This window comes from Xiphophorus couchianus, chromosome 6 (genome assembly GCF_001444195.1).
Source record: "Xiphophorus couchianus chromosome 6, X_couchianus-1.0, whole genome shotgun sequence".
In the NCBI taxonomy this organism is placed as follows: Eukaryota; Metazoa; Chordata; class Actinopteri; order Cyprinodontiformes; family Poeciliidae; genus Xiphophorus; species Xiphophorus couchianus.
In genome coordinates, this window is record NC_040233.1 from 13,282,987 (window position 1) to 13,300,202 (window position 17,216).

The window sequence follows — 17,216 nt, forward strand, 5'->3', positions numbered from 1 at the left end:
AAGGGTATTGATGACTGTCTTCTGCACATTTGTCAAGTCAGCAGTCTTCCCCATGATTATGTAGCCTATTGACCCAGAGTGAGTGACCATTTAAAGGCTCAGGAAGCCTTTGGGGATGTTTTGAAATGATTAGCTCATTAGGGTGTGACGCCATAAGTTTGCATTCCAGTGACCTTTTTCACAATATTCTAGTATTCTGAGACACTGAATTTTGGATATTTCTTATCTGTAAGCCATAATTACCAAAATTGCTACAAGCAAAAGCTGGGGAATATATCACTCTTTGTGTGAGGATTCTATCTATAGTTACTTTCTGAGGTCACTGGTACAAAATATTGCACTTTTTTGAGATGTACTAGTACAATGTAGAAACATCCTTATAACCTCTTTATGTATTAGGAACTCTGGCCATACCAGAGATTAGTGTGGTCTTCTAGTAAATAAGAGTTATTCAGACAGACTCAAGCTGTTTTGATTCCAGCACCAAAACCCCCAGCTGGGAAGCTGGTGAGGAATTGCTCCACCGACCTCACCAAATCTATTCACACTCTTTCTGCAGTGACACTAATGAACATAGCTCCAGATGCTTGCCAGCTTACCAGGTGTTTCAGCCCCTTTTCCCTTGCCAACTGCCCCCTGCCTCTGATGCCCAGAAAAAAAAAAAGAAAATTAATCTAATCAACCACTAATCAGAGCTATGTATTCTAGTACAGTTCCCCGGTAAACAGAAGGACATGTTAAAAAAAAAAAAGCCCCCCAAAAAAATTAGCTAAGCATTTTAAATGAACCACAGTTAGCTTCACAAAAAAAGATACTCTGCATTCTTCATGTTCATAGCTCCCACACACACTTACATCTGACCCTGAAGGAAATCAATTTTGCTGTGGAAATAGAAGTGCAATCAAAAACTGTGTTTTTCCTTCCATTTCTTCTGCTAATAATAATCCAACACCAAACACAAAGAGGTGTCCATGGGTGCTAGGAAGAAGAGGGTGTGTGCGTGAAATGAAAAAAAAGAAAAGGAAAGCAGAGTAGAACAGAGAGATGAGCAGACAGAACTGATTCCTTTGGCTCCACGGTCCTTACCATCTGTGAGGGTTTGGAAGCACATCTTGCTGCTGTATTTGCCAAAGCCAGCCACAGTCCGTGCCCGCACCTGTACCACGTAAACTGTACCCGGCCTGAGGCCCTCCACACGTGCAGTGTTGGTCTGGCTGCGCAGCACAGTAGAGTTTATCTCTGCATGATCCTGAAAGAAGCAGTGAACACAGAAAACATTAGTGATTACTTACTGCACAAAATCACACAATCAACTAAGAAATAAAGGTCAATTTCTTTCCTAAAATGAAAGTGATGGCTGGAAACCTCACCAACAATTGAGCATCAAGGAACTAAATTTGACAGCGGTCACCTTGAAATTATTTATGTTTTACAAACCTAATATCTGACAGAATTGGCTTCTAGCAACGGTCGTTAATGTGTGGTAGACCTATATCATTGTTGTGTGTGGCTAGAGGCGGTCCATGCTAAGTATTGTACTATTTTCTTTTACAATTCTGTGGCATTAGTGGCCTCCATTCACAGCAACCAGACAGGAAATTGGCAGGGAGAGAAGGTCAGAAACTATACATGTTGTTTTAGGAATTGAACAATGGCTGGTGGAGTAGTTTATTAGATATCTTTCCAATAACTTAATTTTTTTAGGGAGATTAATGCACAGTGTTCCAATGTAGTGACGTAAGTCTTTCCAAGTTACACAAACAACCAACCAACTAGACAGACCACATCAAATCTGATCTGGCTCTGGTCTATCTAGTTTACGCTGTTTTTTTGTTTTTTTTCCACAGCACAAGAATCAGTTCCCTTATTGGAGAAGGCTTCTTAAAACAAGAACACCTATCAAACAGAAAACAACATATTAAATGGTACTTAATGCATTTGCAACATGTGAACAGTTTGTGAAGCCTTGGAAAGAGAAAGACAGAAAGGCATGAAAAAGAGAAGTAGGGAACCTTTAGAAAAATACTTAACCTTTACTGTAACATTAAGGTAAAAAGTAAAACATAAACATGGGCCTATTTGTCATCTGAAATTTATTCTAAGCAAAAAAGCTGCTGACTACCTTAAACACTGAGCTACCAAACTGAGAAAGAGACATAAGCAGGTTACTAATGAAGGCACTGGGCATTTAACTACATTCAGCTTGTTCTTTCATGATGTATGTTTTTTTTTTTTATAAGTAAAGACAGTGAAAACTGTCTCAGCATTTAATAGAAAGGCAAAATATTTTTTTAATTGGAAGAATATCTATAAGTTATGATTTTTAGTGTATTGCGGGGATGGCTAAATTGTACCACGTAGAAGGTACAATTACGTGGCAGAAGTCCGTCATGAAGAAAACAATACAGGGCCTCAAGTTGCAGTGTGTACACTGCAACTTGTACACACTGCAACTTGCAACTGCACAATTTATGTGCAGTTTGTCAATTTAAACTGCACATAAATTGGCATGCTACTTAAGTACACTGAATTATTCAATAATGTGTGCGTGTATATATGTGCAGCCACCTTTTAATTATAACTAATGTCTGAAAAATAGTCTTAATTCCATTTCCACGCTCAACAGAGCGAGTCAGACAGTCTGCTGCAGAGAAGTTTGGGACTTGTTGGAGGTACAGAATCTGCTATAGGGGATCAGTAATAACTTGGGGCCTGTCACAATCCCGTAACGCAGAGTGAATATGACAGCCAGAAAATAAGACTGCACCTACACTACACCCACCATTGCAGGCCACTGACGGCTGCAATGCAGACAAACTGGAAAGGGTGGCTATGAACAAAGGGTTATACATCCCTGTGTCACTAATTCTGTGTAACTAGAAGAAGTCTTTATTTTAAACTGGTGTAATAGAACATTGTTCAGTGTTAGAACTGTGCATTTTTATCATCATGTATGAATGCTTAAAGAAAAAAAATCAGGTAAGGAATAAGAAGAGGGAGGAGAAGAGGGGGTACATGGAGGAGATGGAAGATGGCAGGAAGCGATAAGAAACTCGAGGCAGTGGCAGCCCACACTGAAATCATTATCCAATCTGATTGGTGTAATTGAATCATTCCGGTTGCTCCATCACTAAGCAGTTGAGGTAAACATGGCTATGAGATCTGCTTCCATCCACCTCCCGCACACACATAATGATGTGCGCAATCACATTAACTCTTATTGGACACTTTGGGCTTGATGAAGACAAATGTTTGGGCTTGGGATGTGCGGGGCATCACACCAGCAGGATTTCATTCTGTCAGTGAGAGGAAAAAATTATAAATGGAATGCTGGATGTAACTGGTTTATTGAGTTTAATCATTAATGTACTTTTCGGTCTTGAGAGCAAGCAAACTGTTTTTAAATTGCTGCATACAAACACTTGAGACGTGACTTCACAGTAGCAGTTTTTTTGAAAAAAGTGCACCCACAAGATTCCCCATGAGAGACTGAAACCCCTGCCATCAAATCATATGGTCCCAGCCATGGTTGAAAGCACACAGACCCCTAGGGGTCAAAATTTGCCTATTTCTTCTTTGCCTTCACTAAGCCACACCCCCATCTGTTGAATATCAATGCAGAACAGGTGAGCAGACAGATGGCAAACCGCCAATGGGTGAGCTGTCCTTTGGGAAAGAATGAGCTCAGAATGGCCTCTTCATGCTGCCTGTCAAAAGGGGATTATGTCTCACGTACACACATACACACACATCTGCCACACAAAAATTAGCTGGCATTTGGCACACCAGCAGGTTTGAAGATAGCCAATGGAAGGCCTTGCCAGGAGGAGCTTCCAGCTATGAGAGGTCCTTCCCTGCTGCCAGTCAATTGGGGATTAGGAGAACCACACCCCAACTTACTAAATCAAGAGTAAGTTGCAGGTGGGAAGGCAGATGGCGAAGCAGCCAATCAAAATCATTGCCAGAGGTGACAGACAGAAAGCACTGTGGGAAATGATCACTGAAGCATTCAGCAAAGTGACAGAGCCATAACATATGATGGTTAGTCTCACTATAGAAGTATTTTTAAATACTATCTGTGAACAGAAATGTGATAATTAATATTTTGGTTTGAATACAATTGTATGTACTGCTCTACAAAGCTTTAAAGCAGCCATACTGTGCTTTGTAGGTATTACACTCTTTCATAGAAATGTGCTAATTAAACATAAAAAAAAGAAATAAACTGCAACTAAATTGCTCCTGGAATGCCTTACATCTTCTTAGATGTAGATGTTCAACAAATCCATATTACTACTATGAGAGACATAGGTTTTTGTTTTATTTATTGTTACTATATAGCATGCAAACATAGAACTAGAACCACCAGAAAAGCCCTGATTTTCACAAACCTAACCATTGAAGTGGCTACATTAAAATTTAATTTGGTTTAATGTAAGTAGAATAAGATGTTGCCAGTGGAATGAAATGTGTGGAACTGCACAGTAAAACATAACTTTAGTTCGCATATAACATTATATAAGAATATTTTTCACCTGGCAACTTTCATGGAAATCCTGCAAATATAGATGAATAAAATTAGATAGAAACATCTAGATAGAAAGTAATAGGTGATAATGCCAGGTCCAGTGGTTCTGTGTGATGTTTTTTCTTTTTTCTCTGTAGAGAACTCATGACTTCCAGCCATCTCCTGGGCACTCAAATAATTCTTCAGCATATTTCCAATGTCTCTGCCTTCAGCAGACTATCCATGATCAATGACCATATTCCCTTTAGATGTGTCCTTGTTCAAAAGCCGAATTCATCCCAACCAAAATCCTCTGCACTCATTTCCGCAGTGGTGCCAAAACCTGTTTCACATTCATCCTTTGGTTCTTGTTGATAGTTCCACCATCTGAAAAGTATCACTGAAACTTTATACTGCTGTTCATATCTCCATGCAGATAAAAAAAAAGACTCCCCTTGCTGCAATATTAGGAGTGACATAAAGTGTTCAGAATTTCTGAACATTTTGCCATAAGTTTAAACCATTTTAGAGTAATATCTGAAACAAATATACCTTATCAGCTAATATTTATGTACTGTGATTTGTCTTTTTATCTGTCAGTTCTTTGCATTGCAATTCAATTACTATAGTAATGAACAAAGGGCGATGTGACAGCTCAGTGGCAGCATTTTGCATTGTTTCAAAAAAGTACAATTGAACCCCTTGGCGATTTTTGGTATACATGGTCATAACTTCTCTTTTTATGTCACAAACATTCCATAATTGAAGAGCTTTTAAAGAGGGTCATATATTGTGAATGTCATGAAATATGAGTCACGGGCAGCTCATTTTGGGAGTTGGGGAAAAAACGACCCATTGCTGCTTTACATGTTAAACACAATGAGGACGTGAATATTTAAATGAACCCAATGCAAAATTCTCAACAACGTGTTAAAGCTCACATGTTATTTTAGAGATTTTATTATTATTATTATTATTATTAGAAATCACTGTTGGCAAAAATTTATTTATTTTGGGAAGGTGACGATGTGATCAAACAGAACTAGAAGTGTAGTGCATTCTGAATTTTTCATTTTTATTTTATTTAGATTCTAAATGTTTGCAGCACTCCTATAAGTCTAAGGTTTTTACATCATCATAGAGGTTATTACAACTGAAGTGATCTGGCTTTTTAGGCCATTGTGACTACGAAGCTCTACAGGGAAATACTACGCATTACTTTCTTTCATTTTCACAGTTATAGTGAAATCTTTGTGCCGTTTTATCAGTTGAAAATGCATCTCTCAAAATCATCACTTTAATAAAGCCCTGTGAGACATCTGATTCAAAACTAAAAGCTGTGTCATATTGGACAATAAAAATGAACTTTCATTGTACTTGTGTGTCTCTGTGAGTGAGAATCTTACTTGTGTATCCGTTTTTCAAAAAATTGCCAACCAACCCAAAATGCACAGCATGGCCACTTGGCGAAAGGACAAACATGGTGGGATACCATGTGTCCTCTTCACAGGCTCAAACAGTTGCATGCATGCAAATAACCGGCACACACAAAGGCAAACCGAGGAGTTTATGAACACAAATTCTAGTATTTCTAGTTTTGTAAAACAAAAATAGCTGATGAAATTGTTCCTATGATCATGTCATTATCAAACTGCATATAATAAAACTAGCTAAAACCCTAATAAAGTAGAAATGCTCTAAAACTGACATTTAAAACCTACAAATTCTGTCTTTTTTTATCTTAATTTAGCAATCATATGTCTATTAAATGTGAATGCATTGTCTTTTTTTCAAGTTAACTTTCTTTAATTCTCTTTAATCTTTAATATTCTTCCCCATATACTTTGCAACCATCTTCCTTTACCATTATACTTTGCATACATTCAATGTGGGAATAAAAACCAAGAGGGGGAAAAAGTGAGCATACACAAAGAAATGTGAAGACTATTGATTGGGGACTGTGGTATGGTAAATAAAGAACAATATTCAGAGATGAACTTGCCCCTCAAAAATCTACATGTATCCACAAAATGTGGTCAACGTGAGAATTGCAGAAAGTAAGTATATAAAGTCACCTTTTTATTTGTGTCATCACTAATTGTATACAAAACACAGGGGAGAGTTCATTGTGCCCAGCCTGTAAAACCTTGGATTTGTGCTTGCATTTCCTAACACTGCTGCATGACTTCACTATTGTTAACCAGAATGGATCCACCTGCACTGCTGGTGGGTTTTGCACATACACAACTGCACAGACTCATACCCAGCTGTATACACACACGCACACGCACACGCATGCACCCTCTTCGTGACACCATCAGAGCTGTCTGCAACCAGAGCGGGTGGCTGCTCTGCTCCAGCCTAATGGAGGGCCTGACCTCCACTATGTAGACTTATTTCCTCCCTCCCCAAATTTTCAGGCAACTAGATGAAAAAAGGGAAGAGAAAAGATAGGATGAGATGTCCCCCCTTTCCCCTGAAAGGGTTTAAATCATTTAATCTTGCGGTGCCATTTAAGGTCCTGGGAACACTTACTTTACAATAAGTAGGCAGCCTAAAGAAGAGAGAGACATCTGCTGGGTGAACACTTATTAACATCTAGTTAGGATTTCAAGCTAAAAAAAAGGAAATTTGTCTTTTACTCATTACCACCTACATTTTGTGCTGTACACTGATGTAACAAACCACACATAACAATGATATTAAGATAATAAAATTGCAAGTTGATAGTGAATAATCACCTCTCACCTTTTCCATGTATTTTGTCACATTACAACCTAAAAACTAAGGTATATTTTAATAAGGATAAATTAACACACAGTGTTTAATGCATTTTTATTCACAACCCTGTACTTTGAAACTCTGAAAGAAAAAACGGTGTTATCAATTCTCAGTGCACATCTAATTAGTAAATACAATGTGGAATTTAGTAATCACTAGCACAGCTATTCATAAAGCCCTTAAGACGTTTGTTAGAGAATATTAAGGTGCTTTTCCACTGGCAAATTGCTCTCTAACAGATTAATGTGCGGTTTGGTTCAATCCCAGTGGTGAGCATCTCCATTGAGGATCTGTTTCTCACTATTGTGGCCGGGCTGAGTGTGGTCAACTCTCTGCTGATGCTTGGAGAGACACTCAGCAATGGAAAATCTCCAGGTTGTGGTTTTGATAGACTCAAATAAACCTAAATATAAAATTTCTTCTTATAAAGACTAACATCAGCTGATTATTTCACAATGCATATACATATAATTACATTATGGCACTTATATATATATATATATATATAGAGAGAGAGAGAGAGAGAGAGAGACAGAGGGAAAGGGATGGAGACAGATTTGGTGCTTAATCAGGTATAAAAACACATCTCTGACATCTCCGTCAGGGGTGTCTGGCTGAAGGAAAGTCTGTTTAGAATGTGTGAAAAGCCTTGTCAGATCCAAAATACAGAGTGTCAAAAGAGGACCACCAAAGGGGAAATCTCATCTCGACAGCCCAGTGTGTCACAAAGCAATCACTTTGACTCACCTTCTATGTCTTACTCACTCTCACACGGTGGAACGTTTTCTACACAGATAAGACATTTCAAGTCTGGAACAAATAGGGGGTGATGTAGGTACATTCAGACTGGCAGCATGGAGCACAGCCTCAGTCATCACCTGAATTATCCCAGTGCAATTAGCAATCATGTCCCTGATAGTTCACTAATTTGTGATTATGCTGTATTTATCTATTTGTTTGAGGAAGCTCTAAACTAAACATCAGGTTTGATTGATATTCATGAGGTAACGTGGGCCGTGTAAGTGGTATTTACATGACACTAAGCTGCCTGGTGGATAAGGTTTGTCAGAGCTATGGCAGTCAGATTCAGCTCCATGAGCTGTGAAACCTCAGAAAGGAAAAACAACATTGAAGACCTACGATTCTGAATGCAACATAACTTTTAAATAACAATTGTTTCTTGTCCCAATAGAAAATGTTTAACGTGACAAAACTTTTCTAAACTGGCACTGCAAATATTGATCCAGGAAACAAGGACACAGCGAGTTTTTGAGAATCAAAGAATTCAACAGTAACACAAGAAATGTACACACACATTAATAAATCTATATTGATTACCATCTTCTATGTGGAAAACTGAAGATAGTGATAACTGAGACTTAGAGTTAACTAAGTCTCAAAACAGTTCTAGAATGATAAAGTCTGGCAAAAAAAAGAACCCATGCATAACTGGGTTTTTTATGGATCTGCTTTAGAAAGACAAGTCCAAAAACCAAACTGCTGAAGTCTCCAGTATCTGAGTTTTATTATGTTCGAGGCCTTGGGAAAAGCCTACAGGTCAATACTAAAGCAGCGTAGTAACTGAAGGGTAGTGCTGGTGACTTAATAAAGCAGACGTATTGTGTGTGAGGAGACAGGTCGATGCGACTCCCTCCAGACCCAATGCATTTTCACAGTGGGACAGGGTTACTGCACTGTGCAGAGTGGGCCTGGTGCAGAGGTCAGCCTTTTCACTTCATCAGCAGCAGAAACCAAAGAACAGTGGGAGAGGTGGAGGGAGCGAAGGGACTGGACATATTATCAACCCAGGGGAACAGCTTGCAGATATCCAGGAGCTGAGATTCTACAGCATCACATGTAACATATACAACATATGAAGAGCACAAGTGAAAGAAATTCAACTGGAAAAAAAAATTAAACACTCATGCAAATGTACAACTTTGCAGCTTACCTTCTCATAGTAGCGCAGCTCATAGTCAAGGATGATGCCGTTGGGTTGCTCTGGTTGAGGCCATGATAGTGTGAAGCTGTTCATGGTGGAGCTGATCTGATGCATGATGGGAACAATTGATGGGGCTGCAAAAATGAGATAGTAAAAAATAGTAAGCACAGTTATTTTATTCCTCTTACTAGTTCCTTCCTAACCATTGTTCCTTTCTTTTTCTTTTTTTCTTGCAAACCCGCTGTCACACCAGGAACCACTACCTCATCATCAGTGGACTGCCTTAGAAACCCTAAAGTTTTTACTTCCTTTATATTTGTAAAGTCCTGAGCCAGAAGATAAATGAATGTGATGCTAAGTTGAGTTTTTTCAGTTTCATGTTTATTTCCAATTTGTGTTACACTTTGTGCAACCCTGGACTCAAAGGGATAGATAAAACCTAACCAGTAGTGTTAAATGGTCTGTTTTTCTTTAGTGCTTTAGCTAGTACAGAAGACACCACCATCACTCATTCATGCACACATTCACATTGATGGTGGTAAGCTACATTGTAGCCACAGCTGGTCTGGGGCAGTCTGATGGAGGCGAGGTTGCCATGTTCCAGCACCACTGGGCCCTCTAGCCACCACCAGCAGGCAAGGCAAGATAAGTGTCTTCCCCAAGGACAAATCAGCAAACCACTAGTTAAAGATGAACTCCTAGCATTGTCGTCCCTTCACAATGATTGTGAAGTTAAAGAAAATTATATATGATTTTCAAACATTTTTTTTCCTGTATCATGGCCATGTTTATTTTTACAAAGCTCCTGTTAAACAATTTCTATGTTGTCACATATCTGCAGAAATCTTTTACAGTAGTATAACATGAAAATGCAAAAACCTTTTAATAAGACGTAAAATCCAGTCTGAAGTATATCTGACAATGGGCACACCTAAGGATTTAAATGTTTTTTACATGCAGGGAATCTATGTACATAGTGTATTTTGGGTGTTAGATTTATTATTATCAAGCAATTCCTGTAAGATTGGTACTTGTAGTACTCAGTTGCAATATGTGTGGTATAGGTGGCAATAATGTCAAGTTACTATGCTAATACCACACAATTTCTTGACAGATCAAAAAAAAAAGAAAACCTGGCGTGGCGGCAGGCAGAATAAAAAAACAGTAATAATAATATTTTACAAGCTGGTATGCCAATTACTTAATAAAATCTCTTGCAGATTTTAAATATATTTAATACAATTATTCAACATTTGCAAGAATATATAATCCTGCTTTAACTAGAGGAAAATATTGTTGGTAAATCATTGATCAATAATTTTAAATGGCTTGATAAAAGGTTATTCCGGCAATGTTCCAGTATTGTAGGAGCAAATACTATAAATCTCTTGGCCATAATATATATGGTAGATTTGACTCATCTTTGAAAGTTTGCATTTGGTCTGAGTTTTAGCTACAAATATAAGGACTCTGCCTGAGTTGTAACTGGAGTACCATGACATTACCACTGAGGACTGATTTAAAATTTAATCTGCTGTTGGGTAGAGTAGGTCTGAATATAGGAGTTGTAATGTAATATATCCAAAGTATAAATCATGTTAATGTTTCCTATTCAGTGACTGAGTGTGCAGCCTTGCAAAGCCGTCTGTAGTGGCATGTTGCATTTCAGGAGGTCGAGTGTCACCCTAGCTCTGCCTTATTTAAATAAAGTTGAGGTGCAGGTTGCTTTATGCAAAAGAGGGTCAAGCACACTACAGCCTCTGGAGGCCAAGGGAAAACTTTAAAAAGAAACATTTGGCAATCTATGAACTATGGCTGTAATCTTGGATATTGTGAAATATGAAATCATACATGCAGTAAACCAACAATTACAGTTTATAAACAATTAATTGTCACATCCCCAAAAACTGTTGATTCATCATGAACTCATTTGTGTAATGTGAAATGTTACTTGTTAAATTCTTGCATTTGTTAAAGATATCAGTAAAGTGTAAACATTTTGTGACGCCAATGAGAATTTTCCACCCTTCAGCTGCCATACGCCTGACTGCACACATGTGGTCAGTCAATTAATCTAGATACAAGGCACCTTGATAATTTTTGTCCTCTGCAATGTCATTCTATCCTATCACACAAATCATTCAGTACACTTCATTTATGACATACAGTATCTCAGTGTTGTCTATTTAATTTGAGTAATAAGGGAATGGGAATAATCAGTTCTAATCTTCACAATTATCTGTTTACACAGTGTTTAAATGTGCGTGTTTTTTTGTTGTTGTTGTTCTTTTTTTTAAGATTAAATGATAAAAATATTCTAAATAGGAACTTTGTTAGCTTTCATGCATATATTAACTGATTTAATGGAACAGATAAATGAATTCAAGCGTGAACATGCCACAACCAACCTCTTTAATGTGCTAAGATTCACTAATACCTCAAGTTCAATAATGACTTAAAGTTGCAGTATTTAATATAAAAAATACATGCTTTTTTATATTTTTAAAAACTGTCACTCTGTCATCATGGAATGGTATGAGATGGATAAAAAAACAAACATATTTTAGACAAATTATATACTGCAGCTTTAGACTACATTCTATCCTATCCTATCCTATAAAGCTAATTTGTAAACATATGACCATTTCTGATAAGAATTCCAGTCAATTTCTGTTCTCATAACATTTTGTGTATTTGACTCTGAACAACAAAGGCTGGTTTTAACCCCACCTGCTGGTTAGCATTCTACTGAAAATCTCTTATTAGCAGCCATCAAAGAGACCTTTCATGATAACCCTCCTTCCTATGTTTTCTGTAGATTATTCCCAGCTCAGATCAGTCTTCCCTCTGCACAAGACTAAAAGAAAAGATCTCAATCCTCTTGTCATTTGGGATTGTTTGTAAATCACCTTTTGTAGGGAGTTGGACATTATTCCATGACTTTCATTGGGATCAGTAAGTTTGAGTGTCATGCTATTCTCCTGCATGGGAAAATGCAGATGAGAAGGAGTGAAAGGGTCTGTTTTTGTGGATTATGCCCCTGCTGCCCTTGTTGGCTCTCACCTCTCGCCCCTCCCTCATTTCTCCACACAGCGACGAGAGAGCTGAGCTTTACCTCGGTGCACTCCAGCCTCTCTACTTCTCAGGCTAGTTCACGCTCCACTGACCAGGGTGAGGGCTGCCTGGGCCGCATTATCAATTACCGGCCACAGGCACACTGTTCCTGACAGACCCTGGGGATGGGTGCTCCACTCAGAAATTCCTGCAGTGGGGAAAAGATGCCGTGCAGGGAAGCTCTGTTTCTCTGGCTGCAATTCAGTTCATGCTTTCAGGTGCATAAACAAAGTCTTATTCATTAAGTGTTTCTTTTTTATACATGTCTGGATTGAGCCTTGGTTAAATAAAACAAACTATAAGATGATGTTCACTAATTCACCTATTGCTCCATACTTGTAGAGCTTTAACAGCTAGTCAAAACTTTGTAGGGTTTATGTGCAATAGCAGTCCTTTTAACAAGACCATGTCAAATAGACTTGTAGTTGCTAATTGGCAACAAAGAAAAATACATTTCTCTTTGTTAAAGAGGCAATATTATGTATTTCCCGGGCACATAGTGCCATTTTGTAGCACAATTACAATTCACAATTCTGTGTATGCATATTTTATTAAAATGCTGTATATATAAAACATAACTTAAATAAAATTTGACTTCCCTGGCAGCAGAAAGCTATATCACAGTTTCTGTCCACTTTGTTGATACAGAGTGGTAAGTAAAGTCTGCAGGGCTCCTCAGACTACGAACATCTCTGTTCATGTGGGATTAAGTGTTTCACATAATTTAGTTGTTTCATCTTTTATGTTTCTATTCAGCAACTTATAGGTTATGTCATGTTATAATTTATCAATATGTCTGAGATTAAGAATGTCAGAGAACTTCGATTTTCTGTTTATTCAGCAAGCACTTAATACAGTTTACACAAAAATTGTTTAAATATAATGAACTTGTTATAGAAAGATGGTCAGCCCTGTTTACCATAACCAATCAATTAATCGTTAGTAGATAAATAAGATCAATCAACTTTAGAATAACTGATTAATTGATCATTTGCACCCCTATTTCAAACACAAGATAACTCTGGCTTCTTGGCAGCATAGTGCCAATGTCTTTCCCCTTCCATGTTTTTGTTTATAGATTTCCTAAATTTAGACAGGAACTGTTATAAAATTTTTGAACTGCAACCCTGAACAAAACTGAAAGGATGAATTGTAAATATTTTGATATAGCCCTTTTCATAAACATGGATATCTTGTTAATGTCTCTTACATGAACAGAGCTTGTGATTCTGAGATGAGTTGAACAAAAAAAAGACCATTCACACGTTTTTTATGTGCCCTCATAACCTACGTGTGACGAGCCTGTCAGAGACAATGTGTTGTGGTTGTATGAGGGTGAGATCCAGCTCAATGAAGCTCTGCTGTCCTCTCCAAGTGCGTTCCCATTGTCACCCTGGGACAATGATGCTGACAGTGATTGGTGACTATGTCCCAAGCTTCTCTCTCCACCCTCCATCCCGCCAATCCCTTGCTCCTTGTGCTCCACTTTTATCTGGCCCCACTTGCAGCCCCTGGCTTTTAATGCAGAGCTTGGCTCACCATTAATCAAAGTCAAAGCCTTCAAGCGTCTGACTTAGACAGAAAGAGGGAAGAAGAATAGGATGGAGAAAGATGGATAAAAAAAAGATGGTGAAAGAATGAAAATAAAAAAGCTTATTTACCCTTGAAGGTTTAATCAACTGTGTAATACAGATGACAACTTTATGTGTATCTGACAAACTAAACTTCTCTTCTCATTATGGAAACCTTTCTGTGCAGCTGCTATAATTTTAATTTAACACCAAGGTTCCAGCATATTAGACTTCTTGTTGTGCATCAAGGATTTAGAGTTATATTCCTTTAAAACTGGAAGAAAATTTTACCTGCGATAGTCAACCGTAATGCACAAAAGTGATGCTCTTGCTTTTGGTTGCTTGCAAGCACAGAAACTATAAATTTATGCAACCATTTGTCAACATCAACTGCAAATTTAACATTTACTCAGATCTGTTCATGAATGTGTTCCCAGATATGGACACGTTTATGCACATTTCCAAAGCCAAACTACAGAAAAACAGTTTAAAAAAAAAAAAAAAAAAGACACATTTTCCATGATTTCAATAAAAGGATAAGCTTTTCTCCAGTTGGCATAAAGCTGTTAACACCAGCTGAGTGGGGCTTATCTGACTAACAAATAGGGAAATTTACCTTCTGGGTGACATCTTCGAATGAAAGTTTTTAAACCAACAGCAATACTACGACAGAAAATGTGTCTTGCATTGGTTGTACTCCAAACTAGGCTGAATATCTTCCACTACTTCTTTTTTTCTTTTTTGTCATTGAGCCACTTCCAAAATGACAGTGTATATATAAGGCTTTGCAAAAGTAGTGTTACCCTAACTTTTATGGAATAGAATACCACAAAGAAGTACATAGTTCTCAAATGGTCCTCAGTTCCATTAAAAAGCAAAAATCTTTTAACACAAATTGCATGCATTTGTTTTCAGCCCCCATTTACTCTGATAACCCCAGATAAATTCAGTGCAGCTAGATTCCCTGAGTAGTTTAATCTTTATAGACGTTTGCATTTAATTACAGTGATTGAAGATAACCATAAAGAACAAGAAAACATAGGTCAGCTATAACATTATAGAGAAGTTTGAAGCAGGATTAAGTTATAAAATAATGTCCCAACATCTAACATCTAACATTTCTTGTCACTCTTTTGGGGGAGTTGCACTTGCCAACATGTATATTGCCCAATATTCTGTCCATTAAATGTACCATTCATTTTCCAAAAGTTGGTGGTGGCAGCACTATGCTTATATGATGGGGTTTTTTTTCAGCAACAACAGAAAAGCAGGTCAGAGTTGAAGGAAGGACAAATAGTGTTAGATACTTGGAAATCTTGCAGACAGCCTGTTAGCAGCTGCAAAAGTTCTGTTGATAGGACAGGGTTTCACCTTCTAGAGTGATAATGATTCTAAGCATGTCCAGTCAAAGCACCTAAAATTAGCTGAGCATCTGTGTCAAGGCTTGAAAATGAATATTTACAGATGTTCTTGATTAAATCTGAACAAAGAGATGAAAAGGCAACATTTTTGTCTCAAAATGTCCAAACTTGTAGATACATAATCCAAACGATTTGACACTAGTAAGTGCAGTAAGAGGCAGTAATTGCAGTTAGAGGCAGTTCTGCAAATTATTGACACAGTGGGGCAAAAAAACACTAACCAGACTTTTTAGTTTTACTTGTAAAAATATTAAATTAAAAATATTAAACATTTTTATTACTTTCCTTCAACTTCATAAATATAAACTATTGTTTGTTGGTCTATCACAAAATTCTATACAATTTAATTAAATTTCTAGTTGTATCCTCACCAAATGTGATAAATTTCAAAGGATGTTCAAAAAAACTTTTGCAAGGTTTCTTTCCTCCTTCCTTCCTTCCTTTTGTAGAATTCCTTGATGGAAAACTTAATTCCATTTTAGTTGATTGCATTTTAGAAAGAAGTATCAGTATCAACTTATCTTGGAGCCAAGTCTTTTTCAACACATCAAATAAAATAGAGACATTAGCAGCTAAAAATATAATCTTTTTTTTTTTTTTACTTTTAGATTCTGTCACACTACCATGAACTAATAGGCAGAGTCTCATATGAGGAGAAAAGTTCAGTCATGTGCTATGCTGCAGTCAAAGCCATAGGTTAGACGACCGCTACCTTATTAACAGAGGCTCAGAAGGCCAAGCCAGCCATGACTACATAGTAATGCCTTTCTCTCAAACATCTTAAAGAGGGATCAGTTCAGCACCCGGGACTTCTCTCAAATACTACTGGCTTGAATTATATTTCCAAATCACATCATACAAGGAGTATGCTGAACTTTTTTTTACACATATAGGCATATGTATAAAAAGAAAAGTAAAAATAAGAGAGAAAGGAGGCAATTCACCTTGTAAGCAAATTCACACTGGCTCAAATGCATAAAGATATCAACACTATGCCCAATGTCACTTATTATACAGTATGAATACATCAGAAGTGACATTTGGGTTTAGAAGCATTCAGGTTGACACTTTTTGTTTTCTCGCCTGCAGCTAATCCCTCACCTTTTGGATCCAGAAACAGGATCTAACATCAGTAGAAACAAACATCAGATGAAATAAAAACGGCACACCAGGAAGCCATGACAGCTTTCATATGATAAAACTCTAGGACACGCAGGGGGGTGTGGTGGGGTCTGGAATATCCCTTAAACAAATGTAAACTGGAGAGACAGAATGAATTGTGTCCTGAATATTTCCTAGGGACATGTTTGCCTAACATCTCATCTGATTCCAGAGCTCCACACGGTGCAGATGTCTCTAATTCATCTGGTTGTTTGGATTTCAGTCGAGTGTGCTGGATCTCACCATCTTGAATATGACCCACCCGATCAGACTTGTCCAAGGCTGAGGACAGCGATGTTTGTCTTTCTGCGGAAATAGCTCTCCAAACACCAGTCAAGCAAGGCAGGATTGTTTGTAGATATAATTGACATTTCTGTGGTCTAAGAAATGTTTGGCACATAATCTAGGTCAAGAAGGCTGTGCTAGTGAGATCATAGCACTATTGTGTATTAGGTACCTATGTAACTACCTCACATTTGTCTTTCCTTCTTTTACCATTTTAATGAATTCACTACAAGTAGGTAGTGTCAAGTTATGTCAAAATGCAACAATATGGCATAGAAAAGTTTATTTATTTCTCCTTGGACAAAAGACAAATATGACTAAAACTAGGACAGTCATGAATAATCACCTTACAGGGCGCAGTATATAACCTTTCTGGGGTTGCATCTCAGTCTCTGTGGGTGTATGTATCTCTTAGAGAGCAAAGGGCCATAAAT

At 37.6% G+C, this 17,216-nt stretch overlaps 1 protein-coding gene across 2 annotated transcripts in view; it reads right to left on the reverse strand.

Annotated features, from left to right (window-relative positions):
- Positions 1 to 17,216, reverse strand: part of ephb1 (EPH receptor B1) — a 173,535-nt gene that overhangs the window by 38,076 nt on the left and 118,243 nt on the right. For both annotated transcript variants that reach the window (XM_028021343.1, XM_028021342.1), the window contains exons 6-7: positions 9,240 to 9,364; positions 1,087 to 1,249 (exon numbers count right to left, since the gene is read on the reverse strand). In XM_028021343.1, coding sequence (XP_027877144.1) covers positions 1,087 to 1,249; positions 9,240 to 9,364 — 288 coding nt within the window. The remainder of the gene's footprint in view (positions 1 to 1,086; positions 1,250 to 9,239; positions 9,365 to 17,216) is intronic.